Genomic DNA, 16484 nt, shown 5'->3' with positions numbered 1-16484 from the left:
ATTGATCCTTTGACCATAACTCTGAGGAGCCACTCCCACAATGTAACTTATCAGCATGGTCCACTTGGTTTCACTACTTCAAGAAAAATGTTAATCTTTTAAGATTCTTTACACTGTAAAACCACTCTTGGTGAGAAGGAAAAAGTGGGCACCATAATCAAATAAGATGATATCAATGCCGGGAATTACCAATAAAATAAGTTGCATGGAAGTGATGAAGACTGAGATGAAGAGGACTGCAGAAAACAAAGTAGAGCTTAGGGATTTCAGTCTTAGCTAGAGAGAAAGTAATAGTAGGGGCAGGACAGATGAGAAGAGATGTATCAGCTGTAGAACAGAGAGCTTTACCAGAACACAGCAGCTTTTCAACACGTCTCTCTAAATATGGAGACTTCCCAAATGGATGAACTCTGCTTTCCACAACTCTTCAACAAATCCTGCAGGAAGCCTACTCCAGCTCAGTCAGATGTCCTGCTCGCTTACTTCCTGCAGTCCATCATCGCTCTGATCACTGCAGCTCTCAACCTGCTGGTCATCATCTCTATCTCCCACTTCAGGCACAGACAAACTTTCAGCTTGAGCTTGTATATGTTCATGATTGAAAATTAACATGATTTAGCAACACATATATTCCTTTTAATGAATGTTTCAGATAATAGGTGTTCTGTTTTAAATGATAACATATTCAAACCTGACGTTGTGTGACAACATATTTAAAGCAGACACTCAGCAACAAATGCATATCCATTCAATTGCTTTTTTTGTGTTTTATTGCTGTTTGTTGTTTCAAGCTATCATTGATAATCTTATTTATGATGATATTCTTCCTTTCCAGGCAGCTCCACACCCCCACTAACCTCCTCATCCTTTCCCTGGCTGTCTCAGACTTCCTTGTGGGCCTCATTTTGATTCCTGTTAAAATCATTTCAACAGAGACTTGCTGGTACTTTGGTGACCTGATGTGTGCTCTGTATAATATTGTTGATTTTATCATTACATCTTCTACGGTTGGAAACATGGTGCTCATTTCCATTGATCGTTATTTTGCTATTTGTGACCCTCTACATTACACCACCAGAGTAACTCTCAACAGAACAAAAATCTGCATCTGTCTTTGTTGGATTTGCTCTGTTATCTATAATTGTCTAATTTTAAAGGACTTTCTGAGACAACCTGATTCACATAATTCTTGCCATGGAGAGTGTGTAGTTGTCACTGACAATATCACAGGAGCGGTTGACTTAGTTGTTAACTTTATTGCCCCCATTACTGTTATCATAGTTCTGTATATCAGAGTGTTTGTGGTGGCTGTGTCTCAGGCTCGAGCCATGCGATCTCATGTTATCGCTGTCACTATGCAACGTTCAGTTGGTGCAACTGCTAAGAAATCTGAGATGAAAGCAGCCAGGACTCTTGGTGTTGTTGTCCTTGTGTTTCTAATATGTCTTTTTCCATATTACACTCCTTCCCTTATAGGTGAGGATATTGAAAATAGTAGTTCAACCTCACCCATTGTAGTCTGGTTGATGGATTTGAACTCTTGTCTGAACCCAGTGATTTATGCCTCGTTATACCCCTGGTTTAGAAAATCTATCAAGCTCATTGTTACCCTTAAAATACTTCAGTCCTGCTCGTGTGATTCTAAAATAATTTAATGATGGGCTGGGGTTGAGTTATATTCTAAAAAACCTCTGTTAAACTTGACATATTTTTGCTATTGTTTCTGAGTCAGAATGCAATGTGTAAAGGCTGAAGAAATATTAGACATTATTTAATGCAGTAAAACATATGTAACTAAAAGATATTACATGATCTAATACAAAATAAAACTGGAAAATATTACATTGTGTGGAAGAAGTAGTAGTTGTTGACCTGTGTTAACTTCAGTTTGACCAGTATTCTGGTAATGATATGTTCATTTGTTAATTTAGTAGACAATATGCAGTACAGACTGATTGGGTATGTCGTTGGCAGAAGGTCAGTCTGCAACTTCAAACAAAAAGACAGAGCTGTCGCGTGTGTGTTTTTCTCTGTGTGTGTGTTTGTGTGAGAGAGAGAGAGAGAAAAATGAGAGAAGGTTTTACTGACCCATAACAGATTTGGTTCTCCAACACACTGACGATACAATAAAACAAGAACAAAAATAAATCTTGTTGAGTGCTAACACATGTTTATTTTACCATTGCCCATGATAATTTACATGTACTGTACTGTCTCTTGCAATAATGAGGGATTAAAATTTAGAAAAACATTCATAATATTTAGGCAATACAAATTTAAGCTTCAAGCAGTGATGATCGGGACCTCGCTAGGGCTGCTCGATTAAGGCAAAAATCATATTCATGATTATATTGGTCAATATTGATATCACGATTATTAAATACGATGACTTTGAAAACATAAATTTATTGAACTTTTTTTTTTAAATAATAGTGATTTGAACAGTTTCTTTTTAATAGTTGATTACCCTGAACTTTAAGTATAATGTAACTAAAAAAACATTACAAATATAAATTATATAAATTATACTATATATTATTGTAACTCCTTAATAATAATAATAATAATAATAATGGCTTTAATTTATAAAGCACTTCATATTTGCATTCAAATCCCGAAGTGCTAACATCGTAAAAAGAATAAAAAGCAATAAATAAAAATAAATAAGTCAAAAGAATAAAATAAGATAAAAGGGTGATAATAAATAAATAAAAGGTCTAGGGAAAGGCTCTATTGAAGAGGTGGGTTTTGAGGCCTTTTTTAAAAACCTCCACGGTCTGTGATGCTCTCATGTGGTCGGGGAGAGCGTTCCACAGACTGGGGGCAGCCGAGCAGAAGGCCCCGTCTCCCATGGTACGGAGCTTAGTCCTCGGGGGTTTGAGGAGGTTTGAGTTGCTGGAGCGGGTGGTCCGCACGGAGGTAAGGGGGGTGAGGAGTTCCTTGAGGTATGGAGGGGCTGTTCCATAGATACACTGGTGTGTGAGGACGGAGACCTTGAATTCGATCCTCAATTCCACGGGGAGCCAGTGTAGTGATTTCAGGATGGGGGTGATATGATCATATTTGCGCACCCTCATCAGGATTCTAGCAGCGCTGTTCTGGATGTACTGGAGCCTCTGGATGCTTTTCTTAGGGATCCCGATGAGGAGTGCATTGCAGTAGTCCAGCCTTGAGGAGACAAAGGCATGGACCAGCTTTTCCGCGTCGAACAGAGTGAGTGAGGGGCGGAGTTTGGCGATGTTCCTGAGGTGATAGAAGGAGTTTTTGCACAGCTGTTTAATGTGGGCCTCAAAGGTCAGATGGGCGTCCATTTTCACACCCAAGTTGGTGACTGTTGAGGAGAGGGTAATGTCCTGGCCGGAGAAGGTGATGGTCGTGATGGTGGATGACCGAACATGATGTGGGGTGCCAACTATAATGGCTTCGGTCTTGGAGCTGTTGAGTTTCAGGAAGTTTAGCTTCATCCACGCCTGTATCTCCTCCAGGCAAGTAGTGAGTGTGGGTGAAGGCAGGGCTGCAGAGGAGGTAGGGTTGATCCTGAGGTACAATTGGGTGTCATCAGCGTAACAATGGAATGATACTCCATGTCGGCTGATGATAGAGCCAAGGGGGAGCATATAGAGTGTGAAAAGGGTGGGGCCGAGAACTGATCCTTGAGGGACACCACAGGTGACGTTGTGGGTACCCGACTCTGCCTCACCCAAGGAGACGTACTCTGTTCTCCCGGTGAGGTATGATGTGAACCAGTCAAGGGGAGAGTCAGAGAGTCCGATGGTGGAGTGCAGACGATGGAGGAGGATGCCGTGATCGACGGTGTCGAAAGCTGCAGTGAGATCAAGGAGGATGAGGAGAGAGGGAGAGCCAGCATCAGCCGTCATCAGCAGGTCGTTGGTGACTCTGACCAGGGCAGTTTCTGTGCTGTGGCCTGAGCGGAAACCAGACTGGAACTTCTCAAATAGGTTGTTGGAGTTTAGGTGGTCCTGGAGCTGAGCAGCAACTATTTTTTCCAGCACCTTTGACAGAAATGGAAGGTTGGAAATGGGTCTATAGTTGGCCAGGACTCCCGGGTCAAGGGAGGGTTTTTTAAGACTAGGTTTGATGACAGCGGTTTTTAGGGCAGAGGGGACATGGCCAGACTGGAGAGAGACGTTTGCGATCTTAGTGATCATGGGGCTCAGGGTGCAGATGTACGATTTCACCAGAGCTGACGGAAGGGGGTCCAGGACACAGGTGGAGGGCTTCATCCTCCTAACGATGCCCTCAACCTCTTGCTGAGAGATGACCGTGAAACAGCGAAGAGGCTGGGTTGTCCCAGGCTGTGGGTCAGCAGTTGGAACTGGAGGTGCAGAGGGGCTAGAGAGGATGGAGCGGATGGTGTCAACTTTATTTTTGAAGAAGGCGGCGAAGTTTCTACACTGCTTCTCAGTGGAGTCGGAGTGTAGAGGACTTTGGGGTTTGAGGAGGTGGTTTATTGTGGAAAAGAGTTGCTTGGAGTTTCCAGTACTGTTGTTGATGATGATGGAGTAGTACTGGGATCGTGCATCTCTGAGGGACTGTGCGTAGGCCTTCTGGTGTTCACGATAGGCTAACAGGTGAACAGTGAGTCCTGAGGCCTTGAGCCGCCGCTCAAGGACATTATCAGGGTGTACCAAGAAGTCAGTCAAGTCGCTTCAGCTGATTAAAAAATGCTGCAGCGCGTGTACTAACCAGAGTTAGGAAAAGGGACCACATTATTCCTGTTCTGGCTGCCTTACACTGGCTCCCTAGAGCAGGGGTTCGCAACCTTTATTGTGCCAAGGACCGGCAGATACATAAAAAAAAAATGTGCGGACCGGTTGTCAATTTTAACTGATATTAATATTTACTCACCAGCAGGTGGCAACAGAGGCTAATTGTATTTATTAACAGCCTGAAGAAATACCAATATGCATCCAAAACATATTAACAACGTTTAAAACCAGGATACAATTAAAACAAAACATTAGGACCGCTTTACAAATATTAATATAATATATAATCAGGGTTGGGTTGTAACGGAATACATATAACGGCGTTACGTAATCAGGATACAAAAATCAAGTAACTGTATTCACCTCGCGTTACATTGGAAAAACGAGTAATCTGATTACAGTTACTTTCGTAAATCTGAAGTGAATAAATGTTGGATTACTTATTGGAATTATGAAAGATTTCCTCACAACATTTAATATTCATTACTAAAGGTACAGCCGAAACATCACAGCGCACAAAACCTATTACCGCCGCAGATGGACCAAAAAAGGGAGCGTTTGAAAAAAATTGCGGGTCCGCTCAGTGAAACAATAACAACGAAACATGGAGGAACAAAAGTATGCGTTTAAATCGTGTGTGTGTGTGTGTGTGTTTGTAGAGGTGTGTGTGGTTAAAACACATCAGCCATCATCATCATCAACATCAACCTAATCCATTGTCTAGAAGCAAGTTGGCTTCATTGATCCTTTGACCATAACTCTGAGGAGCCACTCCCACAATGTAACTTATCAGCATGGCCCACTTGGTTTCAATACTTCACGAAAAATGTTGATCTTTTAAGTTTCTTTACACTGTAAAACCACTCTTGGTGAGAAGGAAAAAGTGGGCACCATAATGAAATAAGATGATATCAATGCCGGGAATTACCAATAAAATAAGTTGCATGGAAGTGATGAAGACTGAGATGAAGAGGACTGCAGAAAACAAAGTAGAGCTTAGGGATTTCAGTCTTAGCTAGAGAGAAAGTAATAGTAGGGGCAGGACAGATGAGAAGAGATATATCAGGTGTAGAACAGAGAGCTTTGCCAGAACACAGCAGCTTCTCAACACGTCTCTCTAAAGATAGAGACTTCCCAAATGGATGAACTCTGCTTTCCACAACTCTTCAACAAATCCTGCAGCAAGCCTACGCCAGCTCAGTCAGATGTCCTGCTCGCTTACTTCCTGCAGTCCTTCATCGCTCTGATCACTGCAGCTCTCAACCTGCTGGTCATCATCTCTATCTCCCACTTCAGGCACTGACAAACTTTCAGTTTAATCTTATATATGTTCATGATTGAAAAGTAACATGATTTAGCATCGCATATATTCCTTTTAATTAATGTTTCAGATAATAAGTGTTCTGTTTTAAATGATAACATATTCAAATCTGACGTTGTGTGACAAAATATTTAAAGCAGACACTCAACAACAAATGCATATCCATTCAATTGCTTTTTTTGTGTTTTACTGCTGTTTGTTGTTTCAAGCTATCATTGATAATCTTATTTATGATGATATTCTTCCTTTCCAGGCAGCTCCACACCCCCACTAACCTCCTCATCCTTTCCCTGGCTGTCTCAGACTTCCTTGTGGGCCTAATTTTGATTCCTGTTAAAATCATTTCAACAGAGGCTTGCTGGTACTTGGGTGACCTGATGTGTGCTCTGTATTGTATTGTTGATTTTATCATTACCTCTTCTACGGTTGGAAACATGGTGCTCATATCCATTGATCGTTATTTTGCTATTTGTGACCCTCTACATTACACCATCAGAGTAACTCTCAACAGAACAAAAATCTGCATCTGTCTTTGTTGGATTTGCTCTGTTATTTATAATTGTCTAATTTTAAAGGACTTTCTGAGACAACCTGATTCATATAATTCTTGCCATGGAGAGTGTGTAGTTGTCACTGACAATATCACAGGAGCGGTTGACTTAGTTGTTAACTTCATTGCCCCCATTACTGTTATCATAGTTCTGTATATCAGAGTGTTTGTGGTGGCTGTGTCTCAGGCTCGAGCCATGCGATCTCATGTTATCGCTGTCACTATGCAACGTTCAGTTGGTGCAACTGCTAAGAAATCTGAGATGAAAGCAGCCAGGACTCTTGGTGTGGTTGTCCTTGTGTTTCTAATATGTCTTTTTCCATATTACACTCCATCCCTTATAGGTGAGGATATTGAAAATAGTAGTTCAACCTCACCCATTGTATTCTGGTTGATGGATTTTAACTCTTGTCTGAACCCAGTGATTTATGCCTCGTTATACCCCTGGTTTAGAAAATCTATCAAGCTCATTGTTACCCTTAAAATACTTAAGTTCTGCTCGTGTGATTCTAAAATAATTTAATGATGGGCTGGGGTTGAGTTATATTCTAAAAAACCTCTGTTAAACTTGACATATTTTTGCTATTGTTTCTGAGTCAGAATGCAATGTGTAAAGGCTGAAGAAATATTAGACATTATTTAATGCAGTAAAACATATGTAACTAAAAGATATTACATGATCTAATACAAAATAAAACTGGAAAATATTACATTGTGTGGAAGAAGTAGTAGTTTTTGACCTGTGTTAACTTCAGTTTGACCAGTATTCTGGTAATGATATGTTCATTTGTTAATTTAGTAGACAATATGCAGTACAGACTGATTGGGTATGTCGTTGGCAGAAGGTCAGTCTGCAACTTCAAACAAAAAGACAGAGCTGTCGCGTGTGTGTTTTTCTCTGTGTGTGTGTTTGTGTGAGAGAGAGTGAGAGAGAGAAAAATGAGAGAAGGTTTTACTGACCCATAACAGATTTGGTTCTCCAACACACTGACGATACAATAAAACAAGAACAAAAATAAATCTTGTTGAGTGCTAACACATGTTTATTTTACCATTGCCCATGATAATTTACATGTACTGTACTGTCTCTTGCAATAATGAGGGATTAAAATTTAGAAAAAAATTCATAATATTTAGGCAATACAAATTTAAGCTTCAAGCAGTGATGATCGGGACCTCGCTAGGGCTGCTCGATTAAGGCAAAAATCATATTCATGATTATATTGGTCAATATTGATATCACGATTATTAAATACGATGACTTTGAAAACATAAATTTATTGAACTTTTAAAAAAAAATAATAGTGATTTGAACAGTTTCTTTTTAATAGTTGATTACCCTGAACTTTAAGTATAATGCAACTAAAAAAACATTACAAATATAAATTATATAAATTATACTATATATTATTGTAACTCCTTAATAATAATAATAATAATAATAATAATGGCTTTAATTTATAAAGCACTTCATATTTGCATTCAAATCCCGAAGTGCTAACATCGTAAAAAGAATAAAAAGCAATAAATAAAAATAAATAAGTAAAAAGAATAAAATAAGATAAAAGGGTGATAATAAATAAATAAAAGGTCTAGGGAAAGGCTCTATTGAAGAGGTGGGTTTTGAGGCCTTTTTTAAAAACATCCACGGTCTGTGATGCTCTCATGTGGTCGGGGAGAGCGTTCCACAGACTGGGGGCAGCCGAGCAGAAGGTCCGGTCTCCCATGGTACGGAGCTTAGTCCTCGGGGGTTTGAGGAGGTTTGAGTTGCTGGAGCGGGTGGACCGCACGGAGGTAAGGGGGGTGAGGAGTTCCTTGAGGTATGGAGGGGCTGTTCCATAGATACACTGGTGTGTGAGGACGGAGACCTTGAATTCGATCCTCAATTCCACGGGGAGCCAGTGTAGTGATTTCAGGATGGGGGTGATATGATCATATTTGCGCACCCTCATCAGGATCCTAGCAGCGCTGTTCTGGATGTACTGGAGCCTCTGGATGCTTTTCTTAGGGATCCCGATGAGGAGTGCATTGCAGTAGTCCAGCCTTGAGGAGACAAAGGCATGGACCAGCTTTTCCGCGTCGAACAGAGTGAGTGAGGGGCGGAGTTTGGCGATGTTCCTGAGGTGATAGAAGGAGTTTTTGCACAGCTGTTTAATGTGGGCCTCAAAGGTCAGATGGGCGTCCATTTTCACACCCAAGTTGGTGACTGTTGAGGAGAGGGTAATGTCCTGGCCGGAGAAGGTGATGGTCGTGATGGTGGATGACCGAACCTGATGTGGGGTGCCAACTATAATGGCTTCGGTCTTGGAGCTGTTGAGTTTCAGGAAGTTTAGCTTCATCCACGCCTGTATCTCCTCCAGGCAAGTAGTGAGTGTGGGTGAAGGCAGCGCTGCAGAGGAGGTAGGGTTGATCCTGAGGTACAATTGGGTGTCATCAGCGTAACAATGGAATGATACTCCATGTCGGCTGATGATAGAGCCAAGGGGGAGCATATAGAGTGTGAAAAGGGTGGGGCCGAGAACTGATCCTTGAGGGACACCACAGGTGACGTTGTGGGTACCCGACTCTGCCTCACCCAAGGAGACGTACTCTGTTCTCAAGGTGAGGTATGATGTGAACCAGTCAAGGGGAGAGTCAGAGAGTCCGATGGTGGAGTGCAGACGATGGAGGAGGATGCCGTGATCGACGGTGTCGAAAGCTGCAGTGAGATCAAGGAGGATGAGGAGAGAGGGAGAGCCAGCATCAGCCGTCATCAGCAGGTCGTTGGTGACTCTGACCAGGGCAGTTTCTGTGCTGTGGCCTGAGCGGAAACCAGACTGGAACTTCTCAAATAGGTTGTTGGAGTTTAGGTGGTCCTGGAGCTGAGCAGCAACTATTTTTTCCAGCACCTTTGACAGAAATGGAAGGTTGGAAATGGGTCTATAGTTGGCCAGGACTCCCGGGTCAAGGGAGGGTTTTTTAAGACTAGGTTTGATGACAGCGGTTTTTAGGGCAGAGGGGACATGGCCAGACTGGAGAGAGAGGTTTGCGATCTTAGTGATCATGGGGCTCAGGGTGCAGATGTACGATTTCACCAGAGCTGACGGAAGGGGGTCCAGGACACGGGTGGAGGGCTTCATCCTCCTAACGATGCCCTCAACCTCTTGCTGAGAGATGACCGTGAAACAGCGAAGAGGCTGGGTTGTCCCAGGCTGTGGGTCAGCAGTTGGAACTGGAGGTGCAGAGGGGCTAGAGAGAATGGAGCGGATGGTGTCAACTTTATTTTTGAAGAAGGCGGCGAAGTTTCTACACTGCTTCTCAGTGGAGTCGGAGTGTAGAGGACTTTGGGGTTTGAGGAGGTGGTTTATTGTGGAGAAGAGTTGCTTGGAGTTTCCAGTACTGTTGTTGATGATGATGGAGTAGTACTGGGATCGTGCATCTCTGAGGGACTGTGCGTAGGCCTTCTGGTGTTCACGATAGGCTAACAGGTGAACAGTGAGTCCTGAGGCCTTGAGCCGCCGCTCAAGGACATTATCAGGGTGTACCAAGAAGTCAGTCAAGTCGCTTCAGCTGATTAAAAAATGCTGCAGCGCGTGTACTAACCAGAGTTAGGAAAAGGGACCACATTATTCCTGTTCTGGCTGCCTCACACTGGCTCCCTAGAGCAGGGGTTCCCAACCTTTATTGTGCCAAGGACCGGCAGATACATAAAAAAAAAATGTGCGGACCGGTTGTCAATTTTAACTGATATTAATATTTACTCACCAGCAGGTGGCAACAGAGGCTAATTGTATTTATTAACAGCCTGAAGAAATACCAATATGCATCCAAAACATATTAACAACGTTTAAAACCAGGATACAATTAAAACAAAACATTAGGACCGCTTTACAAATATTAATATAATATATAATCAGGGTTGGGTTGTAACGGAATACATATAACGGCGTTACGTAATCAGGATACAAAAATCAAGTAACTGTATTCACCTCGCGTTACATTTGAAAAACGAGTAATCTGATTACAGTTACTTTCGTAAATCTGAAGTGAATAAATGTTGGATTACTTATTGGAATTATGAAAGATTTCCTCACAACATTTAATATTCATTACTAAAGGTACAGCCGAAACATCACAGCGCACAAAACCTATTACCGCCGCAGATGGACCAAAAAAGGGAGCGTTTGAAAAAAATTGCGGGTCCGCTCAGTGAAACAATAACAACGAAACATGGAGGAACAAAAGTATGCGTTTAAATCGTGTGTGTGTGTGTGTGTGTTTGTAGAGGTGTGTGTGGTTAAAACACATCAGCCATCATCATCATCAACATCAACCTAATCCATTGTCTAGAAGCAAGTTGGCTTCATTGATCCTTTGACCATAACTCTGAGGAGCCACTCCCACAATGTAACTTATCAGCATGGCCCACTTGGTTTCAATACTTCAAGAAAAATGTTAATCTTTAAGATTCTTTACACTGTAAAACCACTCTTGGTGAGAAGGAAAAAGTGGGCACCATAATGAAATAAGATGATATCAATGCCGGGAATTACCAATAAAATAAGTTGCATGGAAGTGATGAAGACTGAGATGAAGAGGACTGCAGAAAACAAAGTAGAGCTTAGGGATTTCAGTCTTAGCTAGAGAGAAAGTAATAGTTGGGGCAGGACAGATGAGAAGAGATGTATCAGCTGCAGTACAGAGAGCTTTGCCAGAACACAGCAGCTTCTCAACACGTCTCTCTAAAGATGGAGACTTCCCAAATGGATGAACTCTGCTTTCCACAACTCTTCAACAAATCCTGCAGGAAGTCTACTCCAGCTCAGTCAGATGTCCTGCTCGCTTACTTCCTGCAGTCCTTCATCGCTCTGATCACTGCAGTTCTCAACCTGCTGGTCATCATCTCTATCTCCCACTTCAGGCACTGACAAACTTTCAGTTTAATCTTATATATGTTCATGATTGAAAAGTAACATGATTTAGCATCGCATATATTCCTTTTAATTAATGTTTCAGATAATAAGTGTTCTGTTTTAAATGATAACATATTCAAATCTGATGTTGTGTGACAAAATATTTAAAGCAGACACTCAACAACAAATGCATATCCATTCAATTGCTTTTTTTGTGTTTTACTGCTGTTTGTTGTTTCAAGCTATCATTGATAATCTTATTTATGATGATATTCTTCCTTTCCAGGCAGCTCCACACCCCCACTAACCTCCTCATCCTTTCCCTGGCTGTCTCAGACTTCCTTGTGGGCCTCATTTTGATTCCTGTTAAAATCCTTCTAACAGAGGCTTGCTGGTACTTTGGTGACCTGATGTGTGCTCTGTATAATATTGTTGATTTTATCATTACCTCTTCTACGGTTGGAAACATGGTGCTCATATCCATTGATCGTTATTTTGCTATATGTGACCCTCTACATTACACCACCAGAGTAACTCTCAACAGAACAAAAATCTGCATCTGTCTGTGTTGGATTTGCTCTGTTATCTATAATTGTCTAATTTTAAAGGACTTTCTGAGACAACCTGATTCACATAACTCTTGCCATGGAGAGTGTGTAATTGTCACTGACAATATCACAGGAGCTGTTGACTTAGTTGTTAACTTTATTGCCCCCATTACTGTTATCATAGTTCTGTATATCAGAGTGTTTGTGGTGGCTGTGTCTCAGGCTCGAGCCATGCGATCTCATGTTATCGCTGTCACTATGCAACGTTCAGTTGGTGCAACTGCTAAGAAATCTGAGATGAAAGCAGCCAGGACTCTTGGTGTTGTTGTCCTTGTGTTTCTAATATGTCTTTTTCCATATTACACTCCATCCCTTATAGGTGAGGATATTGAAAATAGTAGTTCAACCTCACCCATTGTAGTCTGGTTGATGTATTTGAACTCTTGTCTGAACCCAGTAATTTATGCCTCGTTATACCCCTGGTTTAGAAAATCTATCAAGCTCATTGTTACCCTTAAGATACTTCAGTCTTACTCGTGTGATTCTAAAATAATTTAATGATGGGCTGGGGTTGAGTTATATTCTAAAAAACCTCTGTTAAACTTGACATATTTTTGCTATTGTTTCTGAGTCTGAATGCAATGTGTAAAGGCTGAAGAAATATTAGACATTATTTAATGCAGTAAAACATATGTAACTAAAAGATATTACATGATGTAATACAAAATAAAACTGGAAAATATTACATTGTGTGGAAGAAGTAGTAGTTGTTGACCTGTGTTAACTTCAGTTTGACCAGTATGCTGGTAATGATATGTTCAATTGTTAATTTAGTAGACAATATGCAGTACAGACTGATTGGGTATGTCGTTGGCAGAAGGTCAGTCTGCAACTTCAAACAAAAAGACAGAGCTGTCGCGTGTGTGTTTTTCTCTGTGTGTGTGTTTGTGTGAGAGAGAGTGAGAGAGAGAAAAATGAGAGAAGGTTTTACTGACCCATAACAGATTTGGTTCTCCAACACACTGACGATACAATAAAACAAGAACAAAAATAAATCTTGTTGAGTGCTAACACATGTTTATTTTACCATTGCCCATGATAATTTACATGTACTGTACTGTCTCTTGCAATAATGAGGGATTAAAATTTAGAAAAAATGTCATAATATTTAGGCAATACAAATTTAAGCTTCAAGCAGTGATGATCGGGACCTCGCTAGGGCTGCTCGATTAAGGCAAAAATCATATTCATGATTATATTGGTCAATATTGATATCACGATTATTAAATACGATGACTTTGAAAACATAAATTTATTGAACTTTTTAAAAAAAATAATAGTGATTTGAACAGTTTCTTTTTAATAGTTGATTACCCTGAACTTTAAGTATAATGCAACTAAAAAAACATTACAAATATAAATTATATAAATTATACTATATATTATTGTAACTCCTTATTATCAGGGTGTACCAAGAAGTCAGTCAAGTCGCTTCAGCTGATTCAAAAATGCTGCAGCGCGTGTACTAACCAGAGTTAGGAAAAGGGACCACATTATTCCTGTTCTGGCTGCCTCACACTGGCTCCCTAGAGCAGGGGTTCCCAACCTTTATTGTGCCAAGGACCGGCAGATACATAAAAAAAAAATGTGCGGACCGGTTGTCAATTTTAACTGATATTAATATTTACTCACCAGCAGGTGGCAACAGAGGCTAATTGTATTTATTAACAGCCTGAAGAAATACCAATATGCATCCAAAACATATTAACAACGTTTAAAACCAGGATACAATTAAAACAAAAAATTAGGACCGCTTTACAAATATTAATATAATATATAACCAGGGTTGGGTTGTAACGGAATACATGTAACGGCGTTACGTAATCAGAATACAAAAATCAAGTAACTGTATTCACCTCGCGTTACATTTGAAAAACGAGTAATCTGATTACAGTTACTTTCGTAAATCTGAAGTGAATACATTTTGGATTACTTATTGGAATTATGAAAGATTTCCTCACAACATTTAATATTAATTACTAAAGGTACAGCCGAAACATCACAGCGCACAAAACCTATTACCGCCGCAGATGGACCAAAAAAGGGAGCGTTTGAAAAAAATTGCGGGTCCGCTCAGTGAAACAATAACAACGAAACATGGAGGAACAAAAGTATGCGTTTAAATCGTGTGTGTGTGTGTGTGTTTGTAGAGGTGTGTGTGGTTAAAACACATCAGCCATACCGCTCTTTAGCCTTTCTAATGATTCTGAAGGTAAACACAGTGAAGGCGGTGCGTGAAAGGCACTGCGCGGCGCGCTCCTCTTCTCAGAGGCTGAGGTAACCCTCCCGCTGCCTCCTGTTGCTGCAGAGATTTCATGAAGTGAAGGAGGTTTTCCTTCTATAAAACAGCTGTGGGCAGCAGATACTGTGAGAGTCACAGACATGAATACATAGATCAAGGCAGACTGGTGCACACACTCTCCTGTTTTGCCAATCCGGTGCTTGAACAAATATAGCTCTACACCCCTGGCCGAAATTTCCTTAAAATGAAGTCCGATTTCGACATTTTAATTCGTGTCCTGCAGAAGGCGACACGCCCGTTCTAAGCCGTGTCCCTCATTCCTCACATCCCAAGCTGCATCCCCAAAAAGTGTATTATGTTGTTACATCGTTTCAGATGTTATGTTTCAGTTGTGCTCTTGATAAGCCATTAAAACATTAAAAACACGTTCAGTTTCCTTTTGCTTTTTGTGTCTCCTGTACACCAAAACATACATCTATCTGTGATGGAAAAAGAAAGTAATCCAAAAGTAATCTAAAAGTAATCTGATTACGTACCAGAGCCAACCACCGCGCGACACGCGCGCCACGGGTCGTGCCGTCACAGGCCTCCGTCCTCCTCCACGGACACAGCCCGACTCACCAGCACCCCCTTGTGGGGGCCAGGTCGTATTGCCCTCTGTGCCTGCTCTCTCTGTGTCTGACATGTTGCAGCTCATGTCAACCTTTCTCTCATCCCTGTGCTCACACGCTTCACAAAATCCCCTTGCACATACATCCCTTCATCCCTCCATCCCTTCTTCTTCTCTACCTTCAGCAGTCCACAGCAACACAGCTTCTGCTTACCTTTCTCCTTTAGCAGCTAACCCCGTAGCAACAGCGCCTCACCCAGTAACCCAAGGGGCCATGCTACATGCTAACCCATTAGCCGACTCTTACCCAGTACCTTCTTTTCGAACTGGTCTATCCTTTCCCCCTCCCTCCAGAATCCCTACCCCTATTTAAAGGCAATGGATGTCCACTCTCGGGAGAGAGACCTCCAGCATGTGTCCCTGAAATGGGGACTCAGGTTATTTCAAACATCCACGACAGAGACCGGGGAAATCTCCTCTGTGTGGCCCCTCCAAGACCCCAAAGGACGGACTGGAGACCTCCAGCATGTGTCCCTGAAATGGGGACTCATGCAAAATGACAGGCTATAACCCAGGAATAAGTGTTTGAAAGGCGGGGAAAAGTTGTTTAAAATAGTCTGATACCTCTAGGGCGCATCAGCGCATTTTACAAGCCAGGGAAGGTGTCTGAATCCTGGGTACATGAGTGTTAAAAGTGCATTAAACTGTTTTAATTCAATAGCCGGCGCTTCACAGCACTTTACAAGCCAGGAAAAGTGATTGAATCATGGGTATACATGTTTTAAATAGTCTGATACCTCATGGGGCGCATCACCGCATTTTACAAGCCAGAAATAATATTAAAATGGTCGGGAAAAGTGTTTTTAAACGTCTGGAAGAGCGTTTTAGCCTGTCATTTTGCATGATATCATTTAACATTGAAACTCTCTTGGAAATGCACAGAATATGTGCATTTCCAGGAGAGGTTCAATGTTAAATGATATCTTGAAAAATGACAGGCTATAACCCAGGAATAAGTGTTTGAAAGGCGGGGAAAAGTTGTTTAAAATAGTCTGATACCTCCCGGGCGCATCGCCGCAACTTACAAGCCAGGAAAAGTGATTGAATCCTGGGTATACATGTATAAATAGTATGATACCTCCAGGGCGCATCACCGCATTTTACAAGCCAGGGAAGGTGCCTGAATCCTGGGTAAACATTGTTTAATTGTTTAAGTGTTTTTAAATGTGTGGAACAGTGTTTTGTCACTTTCAAAACTCTCCCGTCATTGACCGGAGAAATTGGGTCGAGGTTTTATTCAATCTGACCGTTAATATTCCAGTGAGACGAAGTACGTACAATGACCGGAGTGATCCCATGTTAATTTTGTCCCAAAACCGGAGCATTCCCTCACCCATCCCTTCCCCAACACCCAAATGTTTTTCCTCCCTGTGCAACCAGCTACACTCTAGCCATAGCAACACCACCCATCCATCCAGCCTCCTCAGTCTATCGCCCTACCCCCGTGTCCCGTGTCTTGTGCCAGCAGATA

General features: G+C 41.5%; 3 protein-coding genes across 3 annotated transcripts; all 3 read left to right on the top strand.

Moving 5' to 3' along the window:
- Positions 1-399: 399 nt before the first annotated feature.
- On the top strand, positions 400-1655 carry LOC307029738 (trace amine-associated receptor 13c-like; the record flags this gene model as incomplete). Its single annotated transcript, XM_079665819.1, has 2 exons — positions 400-557; positions 836-1655. The coding sequence occupies 2 exons, from the start codon at positions 400-402 to the stop codon at positions 1653-1655; spliced, it is 978 nt and encodes a 325-aa protein (XP_079521945.1).
- Positions 1656-5868: 4213 nt separating this feature from the next.
- LOC307029736 (trace amine-associated receptor 13c-like) lies at positions 5869-7124 on the top strand (the record flags this gene model as incomplete). Its single annotated transcript, XM_079665817.1, has 2 exons — positions 5869-6026; positions 6305-7124. The coding sequence occupies 2 exons, from the start codon at positions 5869-5871 to the stop codon at positions 7122-7124; spliced, it is 978 nt and encodes a 325-aa protein (XP_079521943.1).
- A 4138-nt stretch (positions 7125-11262) lies between these two features.
- Positions 11263-12599, top strand: LOC307029735 (trace amine-associated receptor 1-like; the record flags this gene model as incomplete). The annotated part of the gene is made up of 2 exons (XM_079665816.1): positions 11263-11501; positions 11780-12599. The coding sequence occupies 2 exons, from the start codon at positions 11263-11265 to the stop codon at positions 12597-12599; spliced, it is 1059 nt and encodes a 352-aa protein (XP_079521942.1).
- Positions 12600-16484: the final 3885 nt, after the last annotated feature.

The sequence above is a fragment of the Notothenia rossii genome, assembly GCF_949606895.1.
Source record: "Notothenia rossii genome assembly, chromosome: 2".
In the NCBI taxonomy this organism is placed as follows: domain Eukaryota; kingdom Metazoa; phylum Chordata; class Actinopteri; order Perciformes; family Nototheniidae; genus Notothenia; species Notothenia rossii.
Note: the sequence above shows the minus strand (reverse complement) of the source record. Positions and strands in the feature narration are given on the sequence as shown.